General features: G+C 41.4%; 1 protein-coding gene across 20 annotated transcripts in view; it reads left to right on the forward strand.

Moving 5' to 3' along the window:
• TRPM6 (transient receptor potential cation channel subfamily M member 6) overlaps nt 1-23093 on the forward strand; it is a 164448-nt gene that overhangs the window by 48057 nt on the left and 93298 nt on the right. For 14 of the 20 annotated variants that reach the window (XM_035302229.3, XM_035302237.3, XM_035302254.3 and 11 more), the window contains exons 5-9: nt 3849-4062; nt 8551-8675; nt 12285-12456; nt 18643-18811; nt 19989-20112. In XM_035302229.3, coding sequence (XP_035158120.3) covers nt 3849-4062; nt 8551-8675; nt 12285-12456; nt 18643-18811; nt 19989-20112 — 804 coding nt within the window. Of the gene's footprint in view, nt 1-3848; nt 4063-8550; nt 8676-12284; nt 12457-18642; nt 18812-19988; nt 20113-23093 lie in introns of those variants that run through there. The other 6 variants (XM_078366432.1, XM_078366435.1, XM_035302273.3 and 3 more) reach the window with 5 other exon arrangements.

Genomic DNA, 23093 nt, shown 5'->3' on the forward strand with positions numbered 1-23093 from the left:
GGCATGTGCCACCATGCCTGGCTAATTTTTTATTTTAATAGAGATGGGGTTTCACCATGTTGGCCAGGCTGATCTCAAACTCCTGACCTCAGATGATGCACCTTCCTCGGCCTCCCAAAGTGCTGGGATTACAGCCTGAGCTGTTGTGCCTGGCCTTCTCTTAATACCTTCATTTATGCACTTTTCAACAAATATTTGCTGGGTATGCACACTATCTGTGTCCCTCCAATTTTTTTTTTTTTTTGAGACAGAGTATTTTGAGATGGAATCTTGCTGTGTTGTCCAGGCTGTAGTTCAGTGGCACAATGTCAGCTCACTGCAACCTCTGCCTCTCCACCTCCTGGGGTCAAGCAATTCTCCTGCCTCAGTCACCCAAGTAGCTGGGACTATAGGCACCTGCCCCCACGCCAGCTAATTTTTGTATTTTTAGTAGAGATGGGATTTGATCAAGTTGGCCAGGCTGGTTTTGAACTCCTGACCTCTGGTGATCCACCCGCCTCCGCCTCCCTAAGTGCTGGGATTACAGGCATGAGCCACCACGTCCGGCTCCAAAGATCATCTGTTTTGTATACTAACATTTCTTATGGTCTAGAAAAACAGAAAATAAACATATTACCACAGAGGGCATATGCACTGCAAAGGGAATACAGGTTGTTTGAGAGAATGAAAAGGGTAACTCCTCCTCTTTTTGGGGGACAGTGTGTGTGTTAAGGAAGCTGTCTAAAAGTAGGGACAGCTAAGCTGCGATCTGAAAGGGAGTGAGGCAAATGGTGTCTCATGAGGCAAGCGGTATGACTACTCTTAGGCATGGGTACTAGCTGGTCCCTATGGGAGCTAGTTAGGGAGAATATGGTATATTTAGAGACCTAAAAATATGCTTAGACCTGATAATATGCTTAGACCTCTCTCCTGATAATTAGTATGTTTTATATTTAGTATTAGGCTCCAGTTACAAACTACCTACCTATGGCAAGTACTAGAGCCAAAACAAACAAACAAACAAAAACTGATTACCCGAATGTATTTTATTTGATGTCAAAGAAGAGATGAAGATATTTATATTTAGGTCCAGATTCTCACTTTGGGTTCATGCTGAGCTGCAGGGAAGCTTGGGAGAACTGCTTATTTCTCTCTCTGCTGCATTCCCCTTCTCAGTTGTTTATCTCTCTCATCTCATTCCATGAAGGATTTGAAGTGAATTTCTGCCAGTAAGAAGCTGCCTAACGATGTTAGTTACAAAGGAGATAGATAGGAAAGAATGATTATAGATGCAGAGACTCTCCATTAAACTTTAGCATAGTCTTCAGCTGGCCTTTGAAGGAAAGAATGCACACGCAGATAATTAGTTCGTTTAGGTTGTTTTTCCTGAAATCTCAAGGGGAAATATCTCACTGGACGAAAAGGACTTACAGTTGAAGGAGAGGGATGCCTGAGAGGAAGAGTGCATTCAAGAGAAGGTGAACTAAACCAGCACTGGCTCTTCTGTACTTACTTATTATTTGGAGCAACAGAAAGCATTTCACAAGAATCAATTTGTATTTTTTTCTACTAACCATGGCAGCTTGGATACCTCACTTGTCAACTGAGTTCTGGTTATTCTTATATTCTTTTTTTTTTTTTTTGTCTGACAGAGTCTCACTCCATGCTGGAGTGCAGTGGCTCAATTTCAGCTCACTGCAACTTCTGTCTCTCAAGTTCAGGCAATTCTTATGCCTCAACCTCCCAGAGTAGCTGGGACTACAGGCATGCACCACCACGTTCAGCTAATTTTTGTATTTTTAATAGAGATGGGTTTCGCCATGTTGGCCAGACTGGTCTTAAACTCTTGAATTCAGGTGATCTGCCTGCCTTAGCCTCCCAAAGTGCTGGGATTACAGGTGTGAACCACCATGCTCTGCCATGATTATTCTTATATTTTTTCTAAATTATTCACATTTTTCAATAGCTGCACTATTCCTGATACTCAGAAATTTTAATATTTTAATTATGGAATAAAGGAATTATGTATCAAGAAGTTCAGGCCAGGTGTGTTGGCTCACACCTGTAATCCCAGCACTCTGGGAGGTTGAGGTGGGTGGATCACCTGAAGTCAGGAGTTTGAGATCAACCTGGCCAACATGTCGAAACCCCTTCTCTACTAAAAACTACAAAATTTAGCTGGGTATGGTGGCACAGGCCTATAATCTCAGCTACTCAGGAGGCTGAGGCTAGAGAATCACTTGAACCTAGAAGACGGAGGTTGCAGTGAGCTGAGATCGACCACTGCACTCCAGCCTGGGTGACAGAGCATGACTCCATCTCAAAAAAAAAAAAAAAAAAAGAATTTCAAAGATCAATGGGAAATTGTTTTAAATCGCTGTCATGTTCTGGAGGATCATGTGATAATTCCTATTTGCATGTATGGAGATCTTCACCTGTGGTTGTTTTGTTTCATAATTCATGGTTTCTTATTGTCCTTCTTTCTATAACTCTGGCTGTTGGTTCGCATAGGTTTGAGGGAGGTGAACTCATCTCAATATCATTTGAATAATCTGCATTTGCAGGAAAAAGCAAGCTAGCAATGCAGTACAACCTTAGGTAAAATAAAAAATGATTCTGGGGCTACCTGCTGGCTTTGATTTCCCGTATCTTTTTTTTTTTTGAGACGGAATTTGGCTCTTGTTACTCAGGCTGGAGTCCAATGGCGCGATCTCGGCTCACCGCAACCTCCGCCTCCTGGGTTCAGGCAATTCTCCTGCCTCAGCCTCCGGAGTAGCTGGGATTACAGGCACGCGCCACTGTGCCCAGCTGATTTTTTGTATTTTTAGTAGAGATGGGGTTTCACCATGTTGACCAGGATGGTCTCAATCTCTTGACCTCGTGATCCACCCGCCTCGGCCTCCCAAAGTGCTGGGATTACAGGCGTGAGCCACCGCACCTGGCCGATTTCCCGTATCTTTTATTTTGCTTACATTAACTATTAAAGAGATGACTGTTTTATGAAAAGTATTTATTTTGGAATGAAAGTGTTTTCAGAGGGATAATGGTTAGAAGGTAAAATTTGCAATTTTAAAAAAGAATGATTAAAAGATAAAATTTACAATAAAGTAAATGTCCATGCTCTTGAATCTTAATTTAAATTATACAAATATGTGAAATGGTTAAGTAAATGGAAAGCCATAGCATTTATGCAAAACCCCATTTCACCTATTTGTCATAGATTCTGATGAAAAGATTTGCTGACATAGTGATTTGGCCAGTTGTTTGAAGCATTTCTTTTTTGTGAGATGGAGTCCCGCTCTGTCGCCCAGGCTGTAGTGCAGTGGCGTGAGTGGAGTATGTGATCTCAGCTCACTGCCTGCCTCTTGGGCTCAGGCAGTTCTCCTGCCTCAGTCTCCCAGGTAGCTGGCATTACAGGCATATGACACCATGCCTGGCTAATTTTTTGTATTTTTAGTAGAGACAGGATTTCACCATGTTGTCCAGGCTGGTCTTGAACTCCTGACCTAAGGTGATCTGCCCACCTCGGCCTCCAAAAGGGCTGGGATTACAGGCGTGAGCCACCATACCTTGCTGTTTGAAGTATTTCTGTCTCACCGCAGGTTCTTTGGAGAGCACAGGTGGGCCAGCCTTGAAAACCAGAGGAAGCTTTCCTACAGTGACTTGTAATTCCCAGAACGAACTTAATGGGAGCGTGGAATATTTTAAAAGTAAATATTTCCATTACATGAAGATGAACTTTAAAGAGATCCCACATACTTCCTTTTAGATTTTGGCCATTTCAGTTGCCCTGCTGTGTGCACTTTATTTCTGTGCCTGGCATATCTTTTTTACTATGTTCTGTTCACCCATATGTGCTTTTCTTGCAGTATATTCGAACTTCTTATGATACAAAATTGGATCATCTGTTACATTTAATGTTGAAAGAATGGAAAATGGAACTGCCCAAGCTGGTGATCTCGGTACATGGGGGCATCCAGAACTTTACAATACCCTCTAAACTTAAAGAGATTTTCAGCCAAGGTTTGATTAAAGCTGCAGAGACAACAGGAGCATGGATAATAACTGAAGGCATCAATACAGGTAAAGCTCTTTCCCTCCCTCCCTCCCTTTTTCCTTCCCTGCCTTTCACCTACCATCTCTCCCTCTCGCCCACCCTCTCCCTTCCACCCTCCCTCCAACCTTTCTTTCTCCCTCCCTTCCTTCCTTCCATTCTTTTGTTCTTTCATTCTTTCTTCTCTTTCTCTTTTTTCTTTCTTCTTTCTAACTGTGAATCAGGTAGTGTGCCACCTAATCTCTGCTCTGCAGTGCTCCTAGGATATGTGGTGCCGTGAGGAAGAAAGATGAAAAGCATAGTGACTAGAGAATAAATTCAGAAGAATCACAGGTTTTTCCTGGAATGTGCTTTTACCATTGTCAGAATATACTATTTTAACATAACTTCAGATAAACCTCTGGAAAAGAAAATAGTCTTTCCTGAGCTCCCAACTATAGCAAAGCTAGAAGGGACATCGAATCCATGCAAGTGCATAGTGTGTGTGGTCCTGGACTTCGCTAAACTCATGTAATCATTGTGAATTTCTCAGACTTGGGAAATGAGTGATGTGGGTAAAGCTCACATTACCTGTTTTGTGCATGAAGAGATACTTAAAAAAAAAAAAAAAAAAAAAAAAAAAAACCTATATGATTGCCAAAACACTCACCATCTCAATCATTGACTATTTTATACTTCTTGAAATCTGTAATTCAAGAACCTCCTGTGGTGGGCTCCGACCTTATTTCTTTGCTTCAGTGTTTGTAAACTCTGCAGGTAAGGACAACCTGGGGAGCTTTTAAAATGCAGATGTACATACTCTTCCCCAGATGAATTAGAGGCTTTCAGTCATGAGCTTCTGAAGCGTGTCTGCCAGGATTGAGAACTAGTAATTCCATAAACTCTTGTCTCTTACCAATTTGTTACTCACCTGTGGTTTTCTATCTTCTCTTTACTTTTCTTTCTTTTGATTTGGTATGCCCTCACCAGTGTCTCCTATCAAATTTTGTCCATGTTTTAAGATCTACACAAGATGCCAACACACTCATGAGACAGCCTTTTGAATATCTCAACTAGAGCTACTCACTTTTGTCTTTTAGTTTCTACAGCATTTACTGCCTGTAGCACCTGTAGAATACTGATATTTTGCCTTACAGGTTAGGATGAGTCAGTGTGTTAGATTGTGTACTAGGGGCCAGGGTCTGAACATCTGCCTAAGCATTTAGCAACTTGTACTGATATAACAGTTTCTTTTGGCTGAAAAGAAATGAAGGAAGTGAATAACTGAAAACACAAAGCAAAATGAAACCGAGGGATTTGACCTGTCACGAATAGGTAACACAGTAGTTTATCATGCATATTTTATAGAGATTGTTTCACATTCTTGGAAGAAACTGAAGTTAGCAGAGTTCTAAGTCCATTGTATGGTTCTTATTTGATTTCCAGTAAAAAAAAAAGTGGGTGGGTAGGGAAGTTTCACATCATTCATTAAAAAGCCAGGGTTATCAGAACTTATTAACATTAGCATCGTTAAAGTTGGTATACAACCCCCCACTGCTAAATTTGGCTGGCTTAAAAAAAAAAAAAAAAGCCAGGCTTGGGCAAGGCTTTTTCTTTGAATCACTAACTGAATGTCATGCTTTGTTTTACTTAACGCCTTAAAAAGATCATTTAGGTTCGTGTCAGCTAACCTGAAGGAACACAAATAGAGTAATGTGAAGATGATTGAAATACTTTATATGAACAAAATAAATGGAAAATGAAAAATACTTGGATCTCCACTAAACAACAGTTAGGCCAATGCAGTGGTTCATGCCTATAATCCCAGCCCTTTGGGAAGCTGAGGGCTGGTGAATCGCCTGAGCTCAGGAGTTTGAGACCAACCTGGGCAACATGGCAAAACCCTATCTCTAAAAAAATACGGAAATTAGCTGGATGTGGTGGTGTGCACCTGTAGAACCAGCTAATGGGGAGGCTGAGGTGGGAGGCTTACTTGAGGCTGAGAGGTCAAGGCTGCAGTGAGCTGTGATCATGCCACTGCACACAGCCTGGATGACAAAGCAAGACCCTGTCTAGAAGAAGGATGAGGAGGAGGAGAAGGAGGAGGAGGAGGAGAAGGAGGAGGAAGTGGAAAGGGAGGAGGAAGAAGAAGAATGAAGAAGGAAGGAAAGAAGAAGACAACGACAACAACAACAAAAAACAATCAGTCTGACCTGATTCAACCACAGCTCCTCTAGGGCCTGGCTACTTAAGGATTAGTCCCTGGACCAGCAGCATCAGCATCAACTGAGAGCTTGCTGGAAGTGCCTATTTCAGGCCCCACCCCAGCCCTGCAGAATCAGAACCTGCATTTTAACAACATCCCCTGACGATTCCTGTGCACATTTAAATTTGAGCTCTGCTTATGAGCTTCTGTCTATTCTTGACAGGCTTCTCAACCATAGTTGAACATAATTTGGCATGAATCTTTGAAATTTACTTAAATTGAATGCCACAGCCCTGAGAAACCATTGTGTGACAAGCATTTGGATAGGTGCTAGGGATGAAAGAGGAGGACCCTGGATTTAGGGATGGGTTGGGCTGTGGCAGACAAAAAGCAACTAGTGAGAAATTGATGTTGACTGGGTTATAGCTGAGTTTCAAAGGAAGTGTTTTGAGAATACAAGGAAGAGGGAGATGAATTCCACTTTCAACTGAGGGTACCTTGGAAGTCTTGGGAAGGATATAGCACTTGACATTGGTCTTGTGGGAAAGGTAGGAAGTGGCATTACTAAGGAGTGGCGGCCCAGGCTTAGGCACACAGATAGAGATGGAGGTGTGTGTAGAAAGAAGTGATAAAGCTCCTCGCTGGAGTGTCTGCCATGTGGCAGGGAACAGGGACTGCAAAGGAGACTGGAACCAGATTGGGTGCCATGCTGATGTCTTATTCTCTACGTAGCAAGGTGCCCTGAAACGAATTTGAACAGCAGGATGAATAGGGGGATAACATGATCAGATCGGGTTTTACAGAGAGTCTCAACAGGCAATATGTATTATGATCACATGTAAGGTGCTTATAACAATACCAGCAATGTTGACACACCATGCCAAACCATGGAATCAGAATCTCTACTGGGATGGATGGCTCCACACTTGATATTGACATGTGCCCGTGATCTAGATCCCAGATTCTAGAGATGGTTTTGGGAGAGGGTCAGAAAATGAGTTGGAAGACAAGATGCCAGGAACAAGGAAGTGATTTAGCTGGTAAACATTCGATCCATGCAATATGCAGGCTATTTTTTCTTTCTGTGCTAAAGACACAGATAGGGTCAGTACCACAGTCAGGAAGAATAAGTCTTACAATGCATCATTGTGATTTCAAGGTCGGGTTAAGCCAATCTCAAAGGCTACTTGCTGTTTGACTCCAACTACAGTATATGACATTCTGAAAAAGGCAAATCTATGGAGGCAATAGAAAGATTAGTGGTTGCCAGGAGCTGAGGGGAGAGATGGGTGAGTAGGCAGAGCACAGGATATTTTCAGGGCAGTGATACTAACATGGTGGATATACATCATTGTATGTTTGTCAAAACTCATAGAATGTACAGCACCAAGAGTGAACCCTAATGTAAACTGAGGACTATGGAGAATAATGATAATCTATTAGTCATGACCTTATAATGCAGAGTCATCAATTTTAACAAATGTACCAGTCTCATGGGGGATGCTGATAGTTGGGGAGGCTGTGTTTGTGCAGGACCAGGGAGTGGCAAGGGAAATTGCTCTGCTTTTCATTCAATTTTTCTGTGAACCTAAAACTGCTCTAAAAAGTGCAGTCTATTCTTTAAAAAGGTCAGATTGGCTAAATTGGAATCCGATCTCTACAAAATCCAAGCTCTAAGTAAATTGTCCAAAGCTCTACAACCTTGGACACTTTATTTAAACTCTCCATGCCACAAGTTTTGCCTACAAAATGGACTTTAAAAAGTTCCAGCTTAAAATGTAAATACATACAAAGGTAGCCCACACTTACCAAAATCTTACTATGTGCCAGTAAGTGTTGGCTACTGTAATAATGACTGGTATTAATTCCAGAAGAGCAAACATTAACATACTACTCCTCAATGTATTAGCTTTGAAATATATTTTTGGGGGGATAACTTTGATATATTTATGTATATTAAAGCTATTAAATTAGTTTACTGTAATAATTAAGGGACATATCTGCAGGATATTTTGCTGGGATATGAGTAAGATTAGGGAAAAAAAATTCATATTAGCACTGGGCTTGCTGAGGAAGGACAATGCACAGCATTTTGGTTAGACAAGAGTAGGGTCAGAACTGAGGTTGTAGGCAGAAATTGCCCAAAGGGAGAGGAACATTGTTAAGGTAGAGAGAGGTAATGATGAGAAGAAGAGGTGTCCAGAAAGAGGAAGCCAAGATAAAAGAAACTGATTCCACTGTGCCAGCAACTTTCCCTTGTTTCTTTCCAGCAGTCTCTTTGTTTTATACAATTTATGAATTCAAGTTTGACTTCTAAACTGGTTGTTCATAGGAGTGTCCAAACATGTTGGGGATGCCTTGAAATCCCATTCCTCTCGTTCCTTGAGAAAAATCTGGACAGTTGGAATCCCTCCTTGGGGTGTCATTGAGAACCAGAGAGACCTTATTGGAAAAGATGTAAGTAGACAATCCTTTCACAACAAAAGAAAATGAACATGTATGCAAATTGCCAGCTTAATACTACCTGGAGTCTAATGAATGAACATCACAGATGTGGTATATTCAAAACTAACTCCTAACTTTCTGCTGCTTCTTCCAACTGTCTTAGAAGGTGACAATCCCACCCTTGGAGTTGCTCAAGTCAAAAGCCTTGGACAATCCTGGAGTGATCTCTTTGTTTCATACTCAAAGGATCCATCAGTTTCACTTAAAAAATATATTTAGAATCTGATTTCTTCTCACTACCCCTACAGTTACTGAGTGAATCCAAGCCACCATTATCTGTCGCCTGAATGATTGCAATAGCCGTATTTATTCTTACCTTTGTCTCCTAACAGCCTACTCTCAACATAGCCAGAATGATTCTTTTAAAGTATACAGATCAGACCATGCTGTCTCTCTGTGCAAAAGCCTTCAATGGCTTCTGTCTCACTTAAAGTAGTAGCCAAGGTTCTTGCAGTGGTTTGCCCAGAGTGAAACAAGGGGCATTCTTAATTTGACCATCTTAGTTCTCATCTCTTACCTTGTATTAATCTGCTTCATTGCTTCTTGTGTATTGGTTGATTCTATGTATTCTTTTAAAGGGACTGGACTTGTCTCAGTCTGTTTGTAAGACTAATACAAGTTTTCAGTAAAATATCAGACATTAGAAAATGTTCTAAAGAAGAAAGATGACTACTGTTAATATTTCTGTGTGGATCATTTCAGAATATTTTCTATGGATGTGTGTATATGTACAGCTATGCATGTGTGTATATGTACAGTAAAAAAGTATATATTTAAAAAGTAACAGAACTTACTGCTATAAATCTGCTTTTTTTTAGCATACCTATTTGCCATAGTTATTTCTCCATGCTGATTAATACAGACATGCTTATGGTTTTTTTTTTTGTTTTTTTTTTTGGAGACGGAGTCTCACTTTGTTGCCCGGCTGGAGCATAGCACAGTGGCACAGTCTCGGCTCACTGCAACCTCCGCCTCCTGGGTTCAAGCGATTCTTCCACCTTAGCCTCCCAAGTAGCTGAGACTACAGGCGCTTGCCAAACGCCTGGCTAATTTTTGTATTTTTAGTAGAGATGGGGTTTTACTATGTTGGCCAGGATGGTCTCCATCTCTCGACCTTGTGATCTACCCACCTTGGCCTCCCAAAGCTTATGGGTTGTTTTAACTTTTTTTTTGTGAGACAGAGTCTGACTCTGTTACCTAGACTGGAGTGCATTGGTGCAATCTCTGCTCACTGCAACCTCTGCCTCCTAGGTTCAAGTAATTCTCCTGCCTCAGCCTCCTGACTAGCTGGGATTACAGGCACCTACCACCACGCCTGGCTAATTTTTGTATTTTCAGTAGAGATGGGGTTTCACCATGTTGGGTAGGCTGGTCTCAAACTCCTGACCTCAGATGATACGCCTGCCTCAGCTTCCCAAAGTGCTGGATTACAGGCATGAGCCACCACACCCAGCCTGTTTTAACTTTTAATTTGGAAAACTTCAAACATATTAGGCAGCAGAAAAATTAGAAAAATGAACTCTTTTCTACGTACCTATCTCCAGCTTCAACAGTTAGCAGCTCATCGTCAGTTTTGTTTCCTCTCTTCCCTTATCCATTCGGCTGACCCCCACCATTATTTTGAAGCAAATTTGAGACATCAAATAATTTCATCTATAAATATTTCGATAGTTTTTTCTAAAATACATGGCCAATGAAAAATATATAATGACATTATTATATCTAAAAAATTACCAGGAATTCCTGAGTAACACTGCCTACCCAGTCTAGTCAAATTTTTCATTGCCTCATAATGTTTGTTTTCAAAACCATGATTTCTTGAGTCTTCATTGTTTAATGTTTTGATTTCATCATCCAAAAAAAAGGTTCATATACCTCTTGACCTGTTTTTTTTTTCTTTGTCACTTTTAATCTATGGATTTTACCTCCATCTCATTTTTTAATGTGTGTATAATTTACTTGTTGAGGAAAGTGGGTCATTTGTTCTGAAGAGTTTGTTATAGCTTTGATTTTACAGATTTAATCTTTGTAGTAGGGTTTAGCATGTTTCTTTGCTTCTTGTAAGTTGGTAGTCTGATCGAGAGGTATGATCAGATTCAGGTTTTCTGTGTAAGTTTACGCCATAGGAGGAGGTATGTCTTTCCCTTGTAATATATGGTGGTCTCTCTTTTTATAATGTTACAAGTTATTGCATAGATTCATTATTTCAACAGAGTTTCAACATGCTGACATTTATTTATAACGTCCTTTCTTTATTAGCTTACATGCTCTATGTACTTAACACTCAAAATACTTAAATACTCCATATAGAGAAACATTTTCTCACCAATCACTTGGTTACAGTTGTGTAGGAAGGGCCTCAACTGAAACTTGGGCTTTCTTACTCTAAATACTGTACTCTTGCCTCTAAAAGCAAATATGAAGTGGAACAGCTTAAGAAAGTGTCCATTAATGTAATAAAGATTTTGATGTTTTATAATGAATGAAATGCTTTTTGGCTGGTTGGCTGTTATGTGTGTGTGTGTGTGTGTGTTTCCTGAGGCAGAGTCTCACCATGTCATGCAGGCTGGAGTGCAGTGGCAAGATATAAGATATAGGCTCACTGCAACCTCTGCCTCCCAGGTTCAAGTGATTCTTGTGTTTCAGCCTCCTGAGTAGCTGTGACTATAGGCACATACCACCATGCCTGGCTAATTTTGTATTTTTAGTAGTGATAGGGTTTTACCATGTTGGCCAGGCTGGTCTCAAACTCCTGACCTCAAGTGATCTGCCAGCCTTGGCCTCCCAAAGTGCTGGGATTATGGGCATGAGCCACTGCACATGGCCAACTGTTCTCTTTGGAATACTAGAGAAAAGTCAGTGTCAAAATATTATTCTGGAATAAATCTACTAAAAGACAGTATTTTTGAATAATGGTGTGGTCTGTGTACTGGTGCCAGTCTTTGAATTTTTTTTTAGTAGTTTGGAGCAAGGTAAGCACAGAAATGAAATAGAAGGCTTTGCTCGAATTCCTTCTCTACTGAAAACACAAAAATTAACCAGTGTGGAGGTGCGGGCCTGTAATCCCAGCTGCTCAGGAGGCTGTGACAGGAGAATCGCTTGAACCCAGGAGGCAGAGGTTGCAGTGAGCTAAGATTGTGCCACTGAACTCCAGCCTGGATGACAGAGCAAGACTCCCTCTCAGAAAGAAAAAAAAGAAAAAATATTTAGAACCACTGTCAGCAATGTGACCGTGCTGTGTTATTCAAGCACATGGAAAGCACATGGCTGATCTTGCTGAACAGGGTATGTTTCATTATTGTTGAACTTGTGTTGTGAGTCTCATGCACCACAAGCTGCCTACTAGTTATTCATAGTAGGATCCCATATTGGTTCATTAAAACATGGGAAATTTTAAAAAGCGATACCACAGATAGTTTTAGAAGCACTGCTCTAAATTGCAAGTGTTACTTTTTAAACTAGACAGGAGCTCTTTTAGCATGTAGAGATAGGCCTCTGGAGCAGGTGAGCCTGGGGAAGGATCTAGAGCATTGACCCTCTCTTGTTCTTGCTGTCTCTCAGGTGGTGTGCCTGTACCAGACTCTGGGTAACCCCCTCAGCAAGCTCACAACACTCAACAGCATGCACTCACACTTCATCCTGTCTGATGATGGGACCGTGGGCAAGTATGGAAATGAAATGAAGCTCAGAAGGAACCTGGAGAAGTACCTCTCTCTGCAGAAAATACACTGCCGTGAGTATCACAGGAGCTCAGTCAGTGGGGCTGGTTGGAGACCTCCTGAGGTCTTTCATGGTGTTCCCTGACCATCAGAGCTCACACTTTTAGTCCCCTCAAGCTAGTCTCCGGAATGCTCTTCAGCCACCCTGCTTCCCACATGGGTATCTCCCCTCCTCTCTCCCTCCATCTAGCCAACCCGAATGACTGTTTGAGGATCCACTAATGTCTTCATCCTTCCGTGATCCCCCCAAAGATTTCTTCCTCTCTCTCAACTGTCGCCCACAAGTCTGCACCATCTGATATCCTGCTTTCTTCCGGCTGTGGGTTCACTGTGGTCAAGGTGCTCACTTGTCACCTGCACAGAGTAGAGAGGCCCAAGTCGGCCCCTGCCTTAGAGCAGCCGGGGGATTAAGTTAACACAGTGAACCCACAGCCAGAAGAAAGCAGAATATAAGACAGCGCAGACTTGTGGGTGACAGGTGAGAGAGAGGAAGATATGTCAGGGGAGTGATGGAGGGATGAAGACTTTGGTGGATCCTCGAAGAGTCATTCGGGTTGGCTAGATGGAGGGAAAGAGGAGGGGAGATACCCATGTGGGAAGCGGGGTAGCTGAAGAGCATTCAGGAGACTAACTTGAGGGGACTTGGAGCCCTAGCTTTGGTGGTCAGGGAAGATGATATTTCATGTGTGGGTGGGGTGGCCATAGACAGGGAAGGGGTTAAGACCAGACAGGAGTTTTAGAAATAGGGACCTTGGAGCTGGGTGGGGTGACTCGCACCTATAATCCCAACACTTTGGGAGGCAGAGGTGGGCAGATCACCTGAGGTCAGGAGTTCGAGACCAGCCTGGCCAACATGGTGAAACCTTGTCTCTACTAGATATCCAAAAATTAGCCAGGCATGGTGGTGCATGCCCATAATCCCAGCTACTCAGGAGGCTGAGGCAGGAGAATTGCTTGAATCTAGGAGACGGAGGTTGTGCTGAGCCAAGATCGCACCACTGCACTTTACCCTGGGCAACAGAGTGAGGCTCTGTCTCAAAAAAAAAAAAAAAAGAAAAGAAAAAGAAAAAGAAATAGGGACCTTGGAAAGTGTCAAGTTTGTGTCATGCTCACGAAGGTGCTTCAAGAAGGGCATTTAGGTAGTTTTATCTTGAGGAAGGAGAGGAACAGGGAGGGCCAGAATCAGCATGTGCCATTGGGCAGGGAAGTTTGAATCCTTTACAGGGAACAGGAGGGTTAAGTGCTGCCTGGAAAATTGGAGACTTTTGGTTTAAGGCACCAGAAAGTGGACCGCTGCCTCTTGTGCCGAATTAAATCTTCCACAAAATACTTCTTTGGGACAAAGGGCCAGGGAGTGGGAATGCCTTTAGGAGGCTCTTCAGCCTTTGAGCGTTAACTGAAAAAATCAAAGGCTGGAAGTCCATTTAGTTTTTAGCCTTGATCCCTGGAAGCAGCAGAATGTAATGAGGTCAAACAGATTGAAGCTCTGTCATTTTTTGCCTGTGACCTTGGCCAAAGGAGTTCACATCTGTCAAACTGTTTTCTTATTATAAAATGGAAAGAACTATCTACTTCTAAGGTTGGTTGTGAGAAGTAATTGAGAAGATGTATACTAGTGATGTCTGGACTCGTGTTAGGTACACGATATATCTTTAATAAATATCTGTTTCTTTCCTTCCTTTTTCCCTTTTTTGGTGCAGTGATCCTCTCATGGTTGTGTGGTAGGAGAGGGAGGGGAGGGACTCTGGCAGTTGCTGTCGTTCACTTAACTCTTAGTGTGAATAAGGGTTCTAAGGCATGTGCAGGTCAGAAGAGGGAGAGAGGATCAGGTATGTGGTCTTCTCCGGGGTGGAAATGGCTGGGAGAAGGGAGACCAGCAGAGCAGAGGGAAGGAAGAGAGGTCAGAGAAGGACCTTGAAGAAGAATCCATATAGAGAAGAGGGGTCCATTAGGAGCCTGAAATATTACCTGAAATGTTCTGTTTACCTTCACCTACTACCTAAATTTTTTGGGGTCTGTGTAGCACTATAATGTATGCCCCATGAGAGGCATAGGAGTCTTTGTCTTTCTTATTCCCTGCTGTGTCCTCATTTTAGTATGAATGCAACAACCCTGACCTCGCTTATAGCAGCAGATAACATTTTTCTCCTTTCAAAGACCTTGAAATCTAAGATTTATCTGGAGGCTTTTGCTGACTGTGGAGTCAATTCCAGTGGACTGGTGATATTTATTATTCTAAGGGGAACCCATATAAAAATAGCAAAAACAAATAAGCCACCTACACACACACACACACACACAGAAGAAAGAGAAGACATGCCCTCAAGAAACTCGAAATTCTTATGTATCAAAACTGATCTTCATACCTAACATGCTCATGAGGAAGGTTTGCTACCATATTTGTATTTGTTGTTGATATGATCAAAAGGGGATTTATTTATTTATTTTTTGACACAGAGTCTTGTTCTGTTGCCAGGTGCTGGGCTGGAGTGCAGTGGCAACATCTTGGCTCACTGTCACCTCTGTCTTCCAGGTTCAAGCAATTCTCCTGCCTCAGCCTCCCGAGTAGCTGGGGGTACAGGTGTGCACCACCACACGCAGCTAATTCTTGTGTTTTGGTAGAGATGGAGTTTCACCATGTTGGCCAGGATGTTCTTGATCTCTTCACCTTGTGATCCTCCTGCCTCGGCCTCCCAAAGCGCTGGGATTACAGGTGTGAGCCACTGCACCCAGCCGGGATTTATGTATGATTGCATGAAAATACTTAAATATGTGGTTGATTTATTTGCCTTTCTTTCTTTTTTTTTTTCCTTGACACTGAGTCTTGCTGTGTCACCCAGGCTAGAGTGCAGTGGTGCCGTCTCAGCTCACTGCAACCTCCCTATCCTGCGTTCAAGCGATTCCCCTGCCCCAGCCTCCTGGGTAGCTGGGACTACAGGTGTCCGCCACCACACCTGGCTAATTTGTTTGCATTTTTAGTAGAGACTGAGTTTCACCATGTTGGCCAGGCTGCCTTGGCCTCCCAAAGTGCTGGGATTATAGGGATGAGCCACTGTGCCAGGCCTGTGGTTGATTTATTTTATTGCTTTTCAGCCTGTCTTCTTGTTGTCCCTGGAAAACCCTTGTTGTTGGCAGAAAATACTTAAAAAACAAAACAAAAAAACAAACAAACAAAACCCCTCACATTATACAGTTGCTGTAGGAATCCCTGCCTTCAGCCATTTGAAATGTGGCCAATGTTCTATAAGACTCCAAGGATGTAATTTCAAGGTAGGAAACATAGGGCACGATGCCTCTGTATTTTTGCATAATCCAAGTCTGAAGGCAGAAGAGTGCCCTTTCCTGGAATGCTATTCTAGGAACTTTTAATTCAGGGTTCTAACATTGTATTCCCCCCCACCCTGAAAGCTTTTTTCTCAGCAAGAATTTTACATTTTTTTCTTTTTAAACCAATTTTTATTAGTGTATTAGTAAGGTGGTTGTTGTTACTGTTTTCAGAAAATAGCCATAGATATATTTGATTTTGTAAGAATAAGTTATTACTTCACAAAAAGTGGGCTGGGCATGGTGGCTCATGCCTGTAATCCCAGCACTTTGAGAGGCCAACACAGATGGATCACCTGAGGCCAGGAATTCGAGACCAGCCTGGCCAAAATGGTGTAATTCTGTCTCTATTAAAAATACCAAAGATGAGATGGGTGTGATGGCACATGCCTGTAATCCCAGCTACTCAGGGTGCTGAGGCAGGAGACTCACTTGAATCCAGAAGGCAGAGGTTACAGTGAGCCAAGATCGTGCCACTTGAACCCAGGAGGTGGAGGTTGCAATGAGCCGTGATTGTGCGACTGCATTCTTGTCTGGGCAACAGAGTGAGACTCAATCAAAAAAAAAAAAAAAGAAAAGAAAAAAAGAAAAAAAAGACAAGTGTTCCTAATAACAGAAATTGAATTATCTTCCTCTTTTATAAAAATGCCCATATTGATTTTGTTTTCAAATGGTAAAAGTGTTATATACTTTCATATTCAGGTAACGCAAAGAAAGCAGATAAGAGAAGAATGGGACAGTTTTTCATAATCTCACTATCAAAACTTACCATTCTTAACCTTTTCATATGTATACTTTCACAAATTTTCAACACACACGTGCAGAGACACACACACACACACACACACACCACTTTGAGCAAAAACTGGGATGATTTCATAATGCTTCTTTTGTACTGTTACCCTGCCCCACTAAACATGGTCATATTTAGATGTCAATGAGTATAATTTAGTATATTTTAATGGCTGAATAACATTTTATTACACAGGATACACAAATTTCTCTTACAAAAGCATCTTTATTCCAAAATCAATAAAATATTAATTGAAATTTTCTTCTATTACTTTTGCGCCTTATACTATTTTTACCACTTCATTTGGCTTTTATAAGACTATCTATTTAGAGAAACCCTATGTTGGTATATCATAGATATACTTTTTAGCAATATGGAGAAAATGATGAGGTGAAAGTGTATGGAAAAGAAGTAGAATGTCAAATCAACTAAATTGACAGAATGAAGTTTTAGGTAACCGACCCACCCCTAACATTTGAGAGTCTGACACAGAATACACACAGAAGACCACATACTATATGTCTAAATATTTAAATGCCTTAAATCTTAGCTGACAAACTGTATAAAATATGTCTTAGCCTTTTATATTCACACATATAGCAGGAAGGCCAGGCTTGAGTTTGGAAACCTTGGAATTTTGTAAGTACTGAGCCAGAACGTGGTGTTTCTTGGGCATCCTAGTAAGCTGGGGAGGGAGCACTGGCTTCCCCTGACTCCTGGCTTTGTAGATGCCTCATCATCAGGGCAGGGGCGTGGCCAGAGAAGGGCCAGTGTGGGCCCCTGAAAACGGGCCCAGAGTAAACTCCTCTTTTGCTCAGGGTGACTGTGGTGTTGCTTGTCAAATTTTCTTCTTTTGAAAAATAAAATAAAATATCAATATATGTGTGGTATGAAAACTTAAAGCAAATAAGAAATCTGTAGCATAAATAGTCAAGGTCCCTTTTCAACATTTTCCTAAACCTTCCCCTCTCTTTTCCACTGTTCATAGTGTGATGTATATTTTTCCAGATTTTACTGGTCATTTATATAGCATGTGTACATACAGGTTTGTGCATACATGTATATAAAATGCGTATCTATGTATATGGTTTTAAAATACACATAGGATAATACTGTGCATATGATTCTGTATGCTTTTTTGCTTACATCTTTTTTAAAAGAATAACTCTGCAGTTATTCCTTTTTGTTCTTTCTTTAATAAAGTTATGTATGTATGTATGTGTTATATGTATGCTTGGGTCATGTAGTCTGCAAGATAAAAAGGTAATATATAGTCATGATAAAAAATTTAAACAATAAAAAAATGAAATAAATGGAAATGCAAGTTGTCTTCCTACCTCATTCCTAGAAATAACCACCATTAAAAGTTTATAGAGGCTGTGTGTGGTGGCTCACGCCTATAATCCCAGGACTTTGGGAGGCCGAGGCAGGAAGATCACTTGAGATCAGGAGCTTAATATCAGCTTGAGCAACACAGGGAGACCCCAACTCTACAAACAACTTAAAAAAATAAAACTGTGTGTGGTCGTACATACTTGTGGTCCTATCTACTCAGGAGGCTGAGACAGGAGGATTGTCTGAGCCCAGGAAGTCAAGGCTGCAGTGAGCTGTGTTTGCACCACTGCACTCCAGCCTAGGTGACAGAGTGAGACCTTGTCTTATATTAAATAAATAAATAAATAAGTAATAATTAAAACGTTTATTGAACTGGTTAATGTTACTTATTTTTGGAGATGAGTGATAAAAACATTGGGATCCATTATATTCTGTTTACTTTTAGATACTTTTGAAGTTTCCCATAATAGAAAGTTATAATTTCTTAAGGAATACTTATTAAAAAAATATTGAAAGCCTTTTTACCTGGTAAAAGCTTGAAGATGCTCTCACCATATTTATGCCACGTTTTATTTGAAGTCTAAGTTACTGGCTTGGTCACGATCTAAGCAAACCTGGGTAAAATGAGAGAGGGACCAGTGCGAAGGATGAACATGATGGTAATTGAGACTTGTCTGGAAGTCAAAGTGGCTGACTGGCTGAGATAGGGATTCTCTAACAGTGTGGTATTATTTGTGGTCTGGAATAGGCTCAAGACAAGGCGTGCCTGTGGTGGGGCTGGTGGTGGAAGGCGGTCCCAACGTCATCCTGTCAGTGTGGGAGACTGTCAAGGACAAGGACCCGGTGGTGGTGTGTGAGGGCACAGGCAGGGCAGCTGACCTCCTGGCCTTCACACACAAACACCTGGCAGATGAAGGGTGAGTTGTTGGCTCTTCTTTTTTGAAACGATAGGGACTATTTATCCTTCCATTTTAGTTCTTTCGACTGTGCATTTATGTGGGCCAGATACTCTTGGAGTATAGAAGTTGAGACTGGATTTCATTTCTCAGCGACTTTGTGTTTATTGTTTAACATCAGAATACCCTTCAGCGATGAGAGTTGCTATTTTCTTAGCTGAAGATTGACCTACCTTTAACAGGGAAGCTTCAGTCTTGCCTGAACTTTGGGAAGAGGTGGTTGCAGAGGGAGTGAGTGAGGTGTTGCTCGAGCAATTGGCCATTACAGCCATAAGGACCTTGCAGTAAGGAAGGTGGCCAGTGTTGGGCCCAGAGCACCTTCAAATTCGTTTGCTGTTAGGCAGAAATTGGGGAAGTCTATATCCTGACATTTGCATAGAATATGTTGTATAAATAAGTTGTATATTTCTGTTGTATAAATAAGTACAGTGCCTAAGAACTAAAATGTGGACCTCACTAATTTACTTAGTAAACAGTCATTTGCTGCTTATGCTGTAACAGCTCTCTGGAGTATCTTTGCTTGCAATCGCTCTCTGTGTTCATCCCTCCTGCCTCCACTTCTACCCTCTCCCACCTCCCTCTGCTTTCACTCCTCTCCCTTTTCTAAAATCATCCTGGAATTGTGGTTATTAAACCTTTTGCAGTTTCAGATCCTTTATAGAATATAATACTTAAAATTTCTGGAGATTCTCAACCCTCTGGAAATCTACCAGCTTCGGAACTCCACTTCAGAGTATATTCTTTTCAGGGTGTGGCAGATCAGCCCATTGTCTTTTTCTTTCCCTCCCTCCCTTCCTCCTGTCCTTCCTTCCTTCTTATGAATGTAAAAATAGAGACAGGGTCTTGCTATGTTGCCCAGGCTGGCCTTGAGCTCCTGGCCTCAATGATCCTCCACCTGGGCCTCCCAAGGTGCTGGGATTACAGGTGTGAGCCGCCATGCCCAGCTCCATTCTCACTTTCAGATTCAGCCTTCTTCTTGAGCTTCTGCTTCCGTTTGTTCCCCCCTCATTTGCTCTCCTGGCAGAACTGTCCATAGACACCTTTTCAGTCTGGGGAGCAATGGGGTGTTTTCTTGTACTGATGTTGCCAGCTCAGTGCCCTCTCTGGGTTGTGTCAAGACCATTTATTTATCCTCCAGGATGCTGCGTCCTCAGGTAAAAGAAGAAATCATCTGCATGATTCAGAACACTTTCAACTTTAATCTTAAGGAGTCCAAGCACCTTTTCCAAATTCTAATGGAGTGTATGGTTCACAGGGATTGTGTGAGTATAACAAGTTGATGATTCAACATTTAATTAAGAACTGATAATTTGTAAACATGACATTTATTTACACAATTAAAAAAATATGATGGACACAGGAAGGGGAACAACACACAGGGACCTGTCAGGGGGAGTGGGGAGGGAGAGAATCAGGAAAAATAGCTAATGCATGCAGGGCTTAATACCTAGGTGATGGGTTGATAGGTGCAGCAAACCACCATGACATATGTTTACCTGGGTAACAAACTTGTACATCCTACACATGTACCCCAGAACTTAAAATAAAATTTTAAGAAAATTAAAAATAATTAAAAATAAAAAATGGATTTTTAAAATTCTGATTTTGAGTGTATCTAGCTCTATAGAATTTGATTCTTAGTTGAGTAAACTTGGCTTCTTACTGTCACTGCTGTCCTCACCCTTCATGCTTCAAATTCAAGACTACAGAGTACAATAGTATAACAGTGTTCCAGAAAAGTTATAAAATTTAATGAAAATTATACTGAAGTATTTTTAGAGGGTAAGGGAACAGCTCTGTGTCTTCAATGAACATAGCTTCATGTTGCTGAGTTACATGACTGCATCACAGCATCCTGAGTAAATCTTGCAGGAAATCATTGGGAATATATTAGACAAGGGAAAAGTGAGAATAAACTCTGGAATAAAAATGGAGCCCAAAAACTATGGGCTATGACCAGAATGTACACTCAGGAAAAGTTTTTAGTGTTTTAGGGTACTGTGATAAAAAACTTAATTAATTAATTTATTTGGTAAAGACAGAGTTTTGCTCTTTTGCCTAGGCTGGAGTGCAGTGGTACAGTCATAGCTCACTGCAGCCTTGAATTCCTGGGCTCAAGTGATCCTCTTGCCTTGGCCTCCCAAAGTTCTGGGATTATAAGCATGAGCCACCATATCCAGCCTATGGTCAAAATGACTTGGGTGATATGAATTATCAATTCTTTTCTTTTTTTTTTTTTTTTTAGACAGCATCTCATTCTGTCACCCAGGCTGGAGTGCAATGGTGCGATCTTGGCTTACTGTAACCTCTACCTCCCAGGTTCAAGACGTTCTCGTGCCTCAGCTTCCCTAGTAGCTGGGACTACAGGCACACGCTACCACGCCCAGCTAATTTTTTTTTATTTTTTGGTAGAAATGGGGTTTTACCGTATTGGCCAGGCTGGTCTCAAACTCCTGTTCTCAAGCGATCCACCTGTGTCAGCCTCCCTAAGTGCTGAATTAGAGGCATGACCCACCACACCCAGCCTGAATTATCTATCAATTCATGCCAATGACTCAGATGATAATATGAAGCTGACAATTACAGTAAATATGCAGATATGTCATTATTCAAGGTGATCTTTCTAGAATCTGTAGGCTAGACCCAGTTGTATAAGAATTTTGGTAATATTTAAGTACTTGGCCTCATAAAAACTAACTGAAATGTTTTGGCTAGAGGAAGCATGACAAAATATATGTGAAAAACTCTTTGAAATTTTATTGGCCCAATAACAACATAATAGCAACCATGTTTACAATTAGCAGTGTGCTTCTAAATATATTCTTTTCATCTGAAATAGCCCCGTGAGCAAGTTTAATGGGGCAGTAGTTGTTTATTTCCACTTTTGAAATGATGAAGCAGAAGGCTAGAGAATTTAAGGGATCTGTGGTCATGCAGTAAGAAATGATAGATTTGGCTGAGTGTGGTGGCTCATGCGTATAATCCCAGCACTTTGGGAGGCCAATGGGGGTAGATCACCTGAGGTCAGGAGTTTGAGACCAGCCTGGCCAACATGGTGAAACCCGTCTCTACTAAAAATACAGAAATTAGGCAGGTGTGGTGGCGGGTGCCTATGATCCCAGCTACTCGGGAGGCTTAGGCAGGAGAATCACTTGAACCTGGGAGGCGGAGATTGCAGTAAGCTGAGGTTGCACCATTGTACTCCAGACTGGGCAACAAAAGTGAAACCCTGACTCAAAAATCAAAACAACAAAAAAAGAAACAATGGATCTGAAACTTGAGCTCAGAGTTGAAATCTTCTTAGTCTACTACACTTTGTATTTGCCATAGTAATCAGTAAGTTAAGAAAAGGACATGTTAAAGAGGTTGCCCTTGTGTTTGCCTCTTCCTGCCATCAAGCAGAATAATTATTGAGCAATGTAATGATCCAGAGGGGGCAAGAGAAGGCAGTAAAGGGCTTGCAGATGCTAGGAAGTAGGTCGTACACGTGAGGGTTGAATTTATTGATGCGCATAGAGGGCATGTCAGGTGAAAGGAAACATGTAAAGTGGTAGAAGCATAGTTTTTTATCTGTATGAGGCCTTAGAGATTATTCAGCAGGGTCCTCTCATTTTATGGAAGAGGAACCTGAGGTTCAGTAGCCTTACGATATTTACCTTGGGCTGGCTTGTTTTTGGCATACTTGGAACCAGGTCTTGCTAGTCTTGGCTTTTTCATTAAAATGGCTCCATCTACTATATGAAATGTATTTTCATTTGAAAAGACTGAGATATAGTCATTAATAGCAGGTGACTTCCTCCTTTTCTTTGAAGCAAAAAAAGCAGAGATTTATTGAAAATGAAAGCATACTCCACTTGGTGGGAGTGAGTGAGCAAACACTCAAAAGGCCCCCAGGTGACCCTTTAGAACCATCAGTAATGAACTTACTTGTCTTGAAAAAAGTTAAAGACTTTCCGTGTTGCCCAGGATACTTCTCATTGGGTGCACTGTGATTACTTCACTTATTTTATTACAAACCCTTGAAAATATATTTCTCATTAAAAAGCCAGTCTGGTTGGGTGTGGTGACTCATCTGTAATCCCACCACTTTGCGAGACTGAGACAGGAGGATCACCTGAGCCCAGTAGTTCAAGTCCAGCTTGGGCAATATAGTGAGACCTTATCTCTACAAAAATTAAGAAAAGAGAAAAAAAAGCAAAAGTCTTAGTTTCCCAGGCTAGGTGAATGGAGGATTTCATTTGTT

Source organism: Callithrix jacchus, chromosome 1 (genome assembly GCF_049354715.1).
Source record: "Callithrix jacchus isolate 240 chromosome 1, calJac240_pri, whole genome shotgun sequence".
Classification (NCBI taxonomy): Eukaryota; Metazoa; Chordata; class Mammalia; order Primates; family Cebidae; genus Callithrix; species Callithrix jacchus.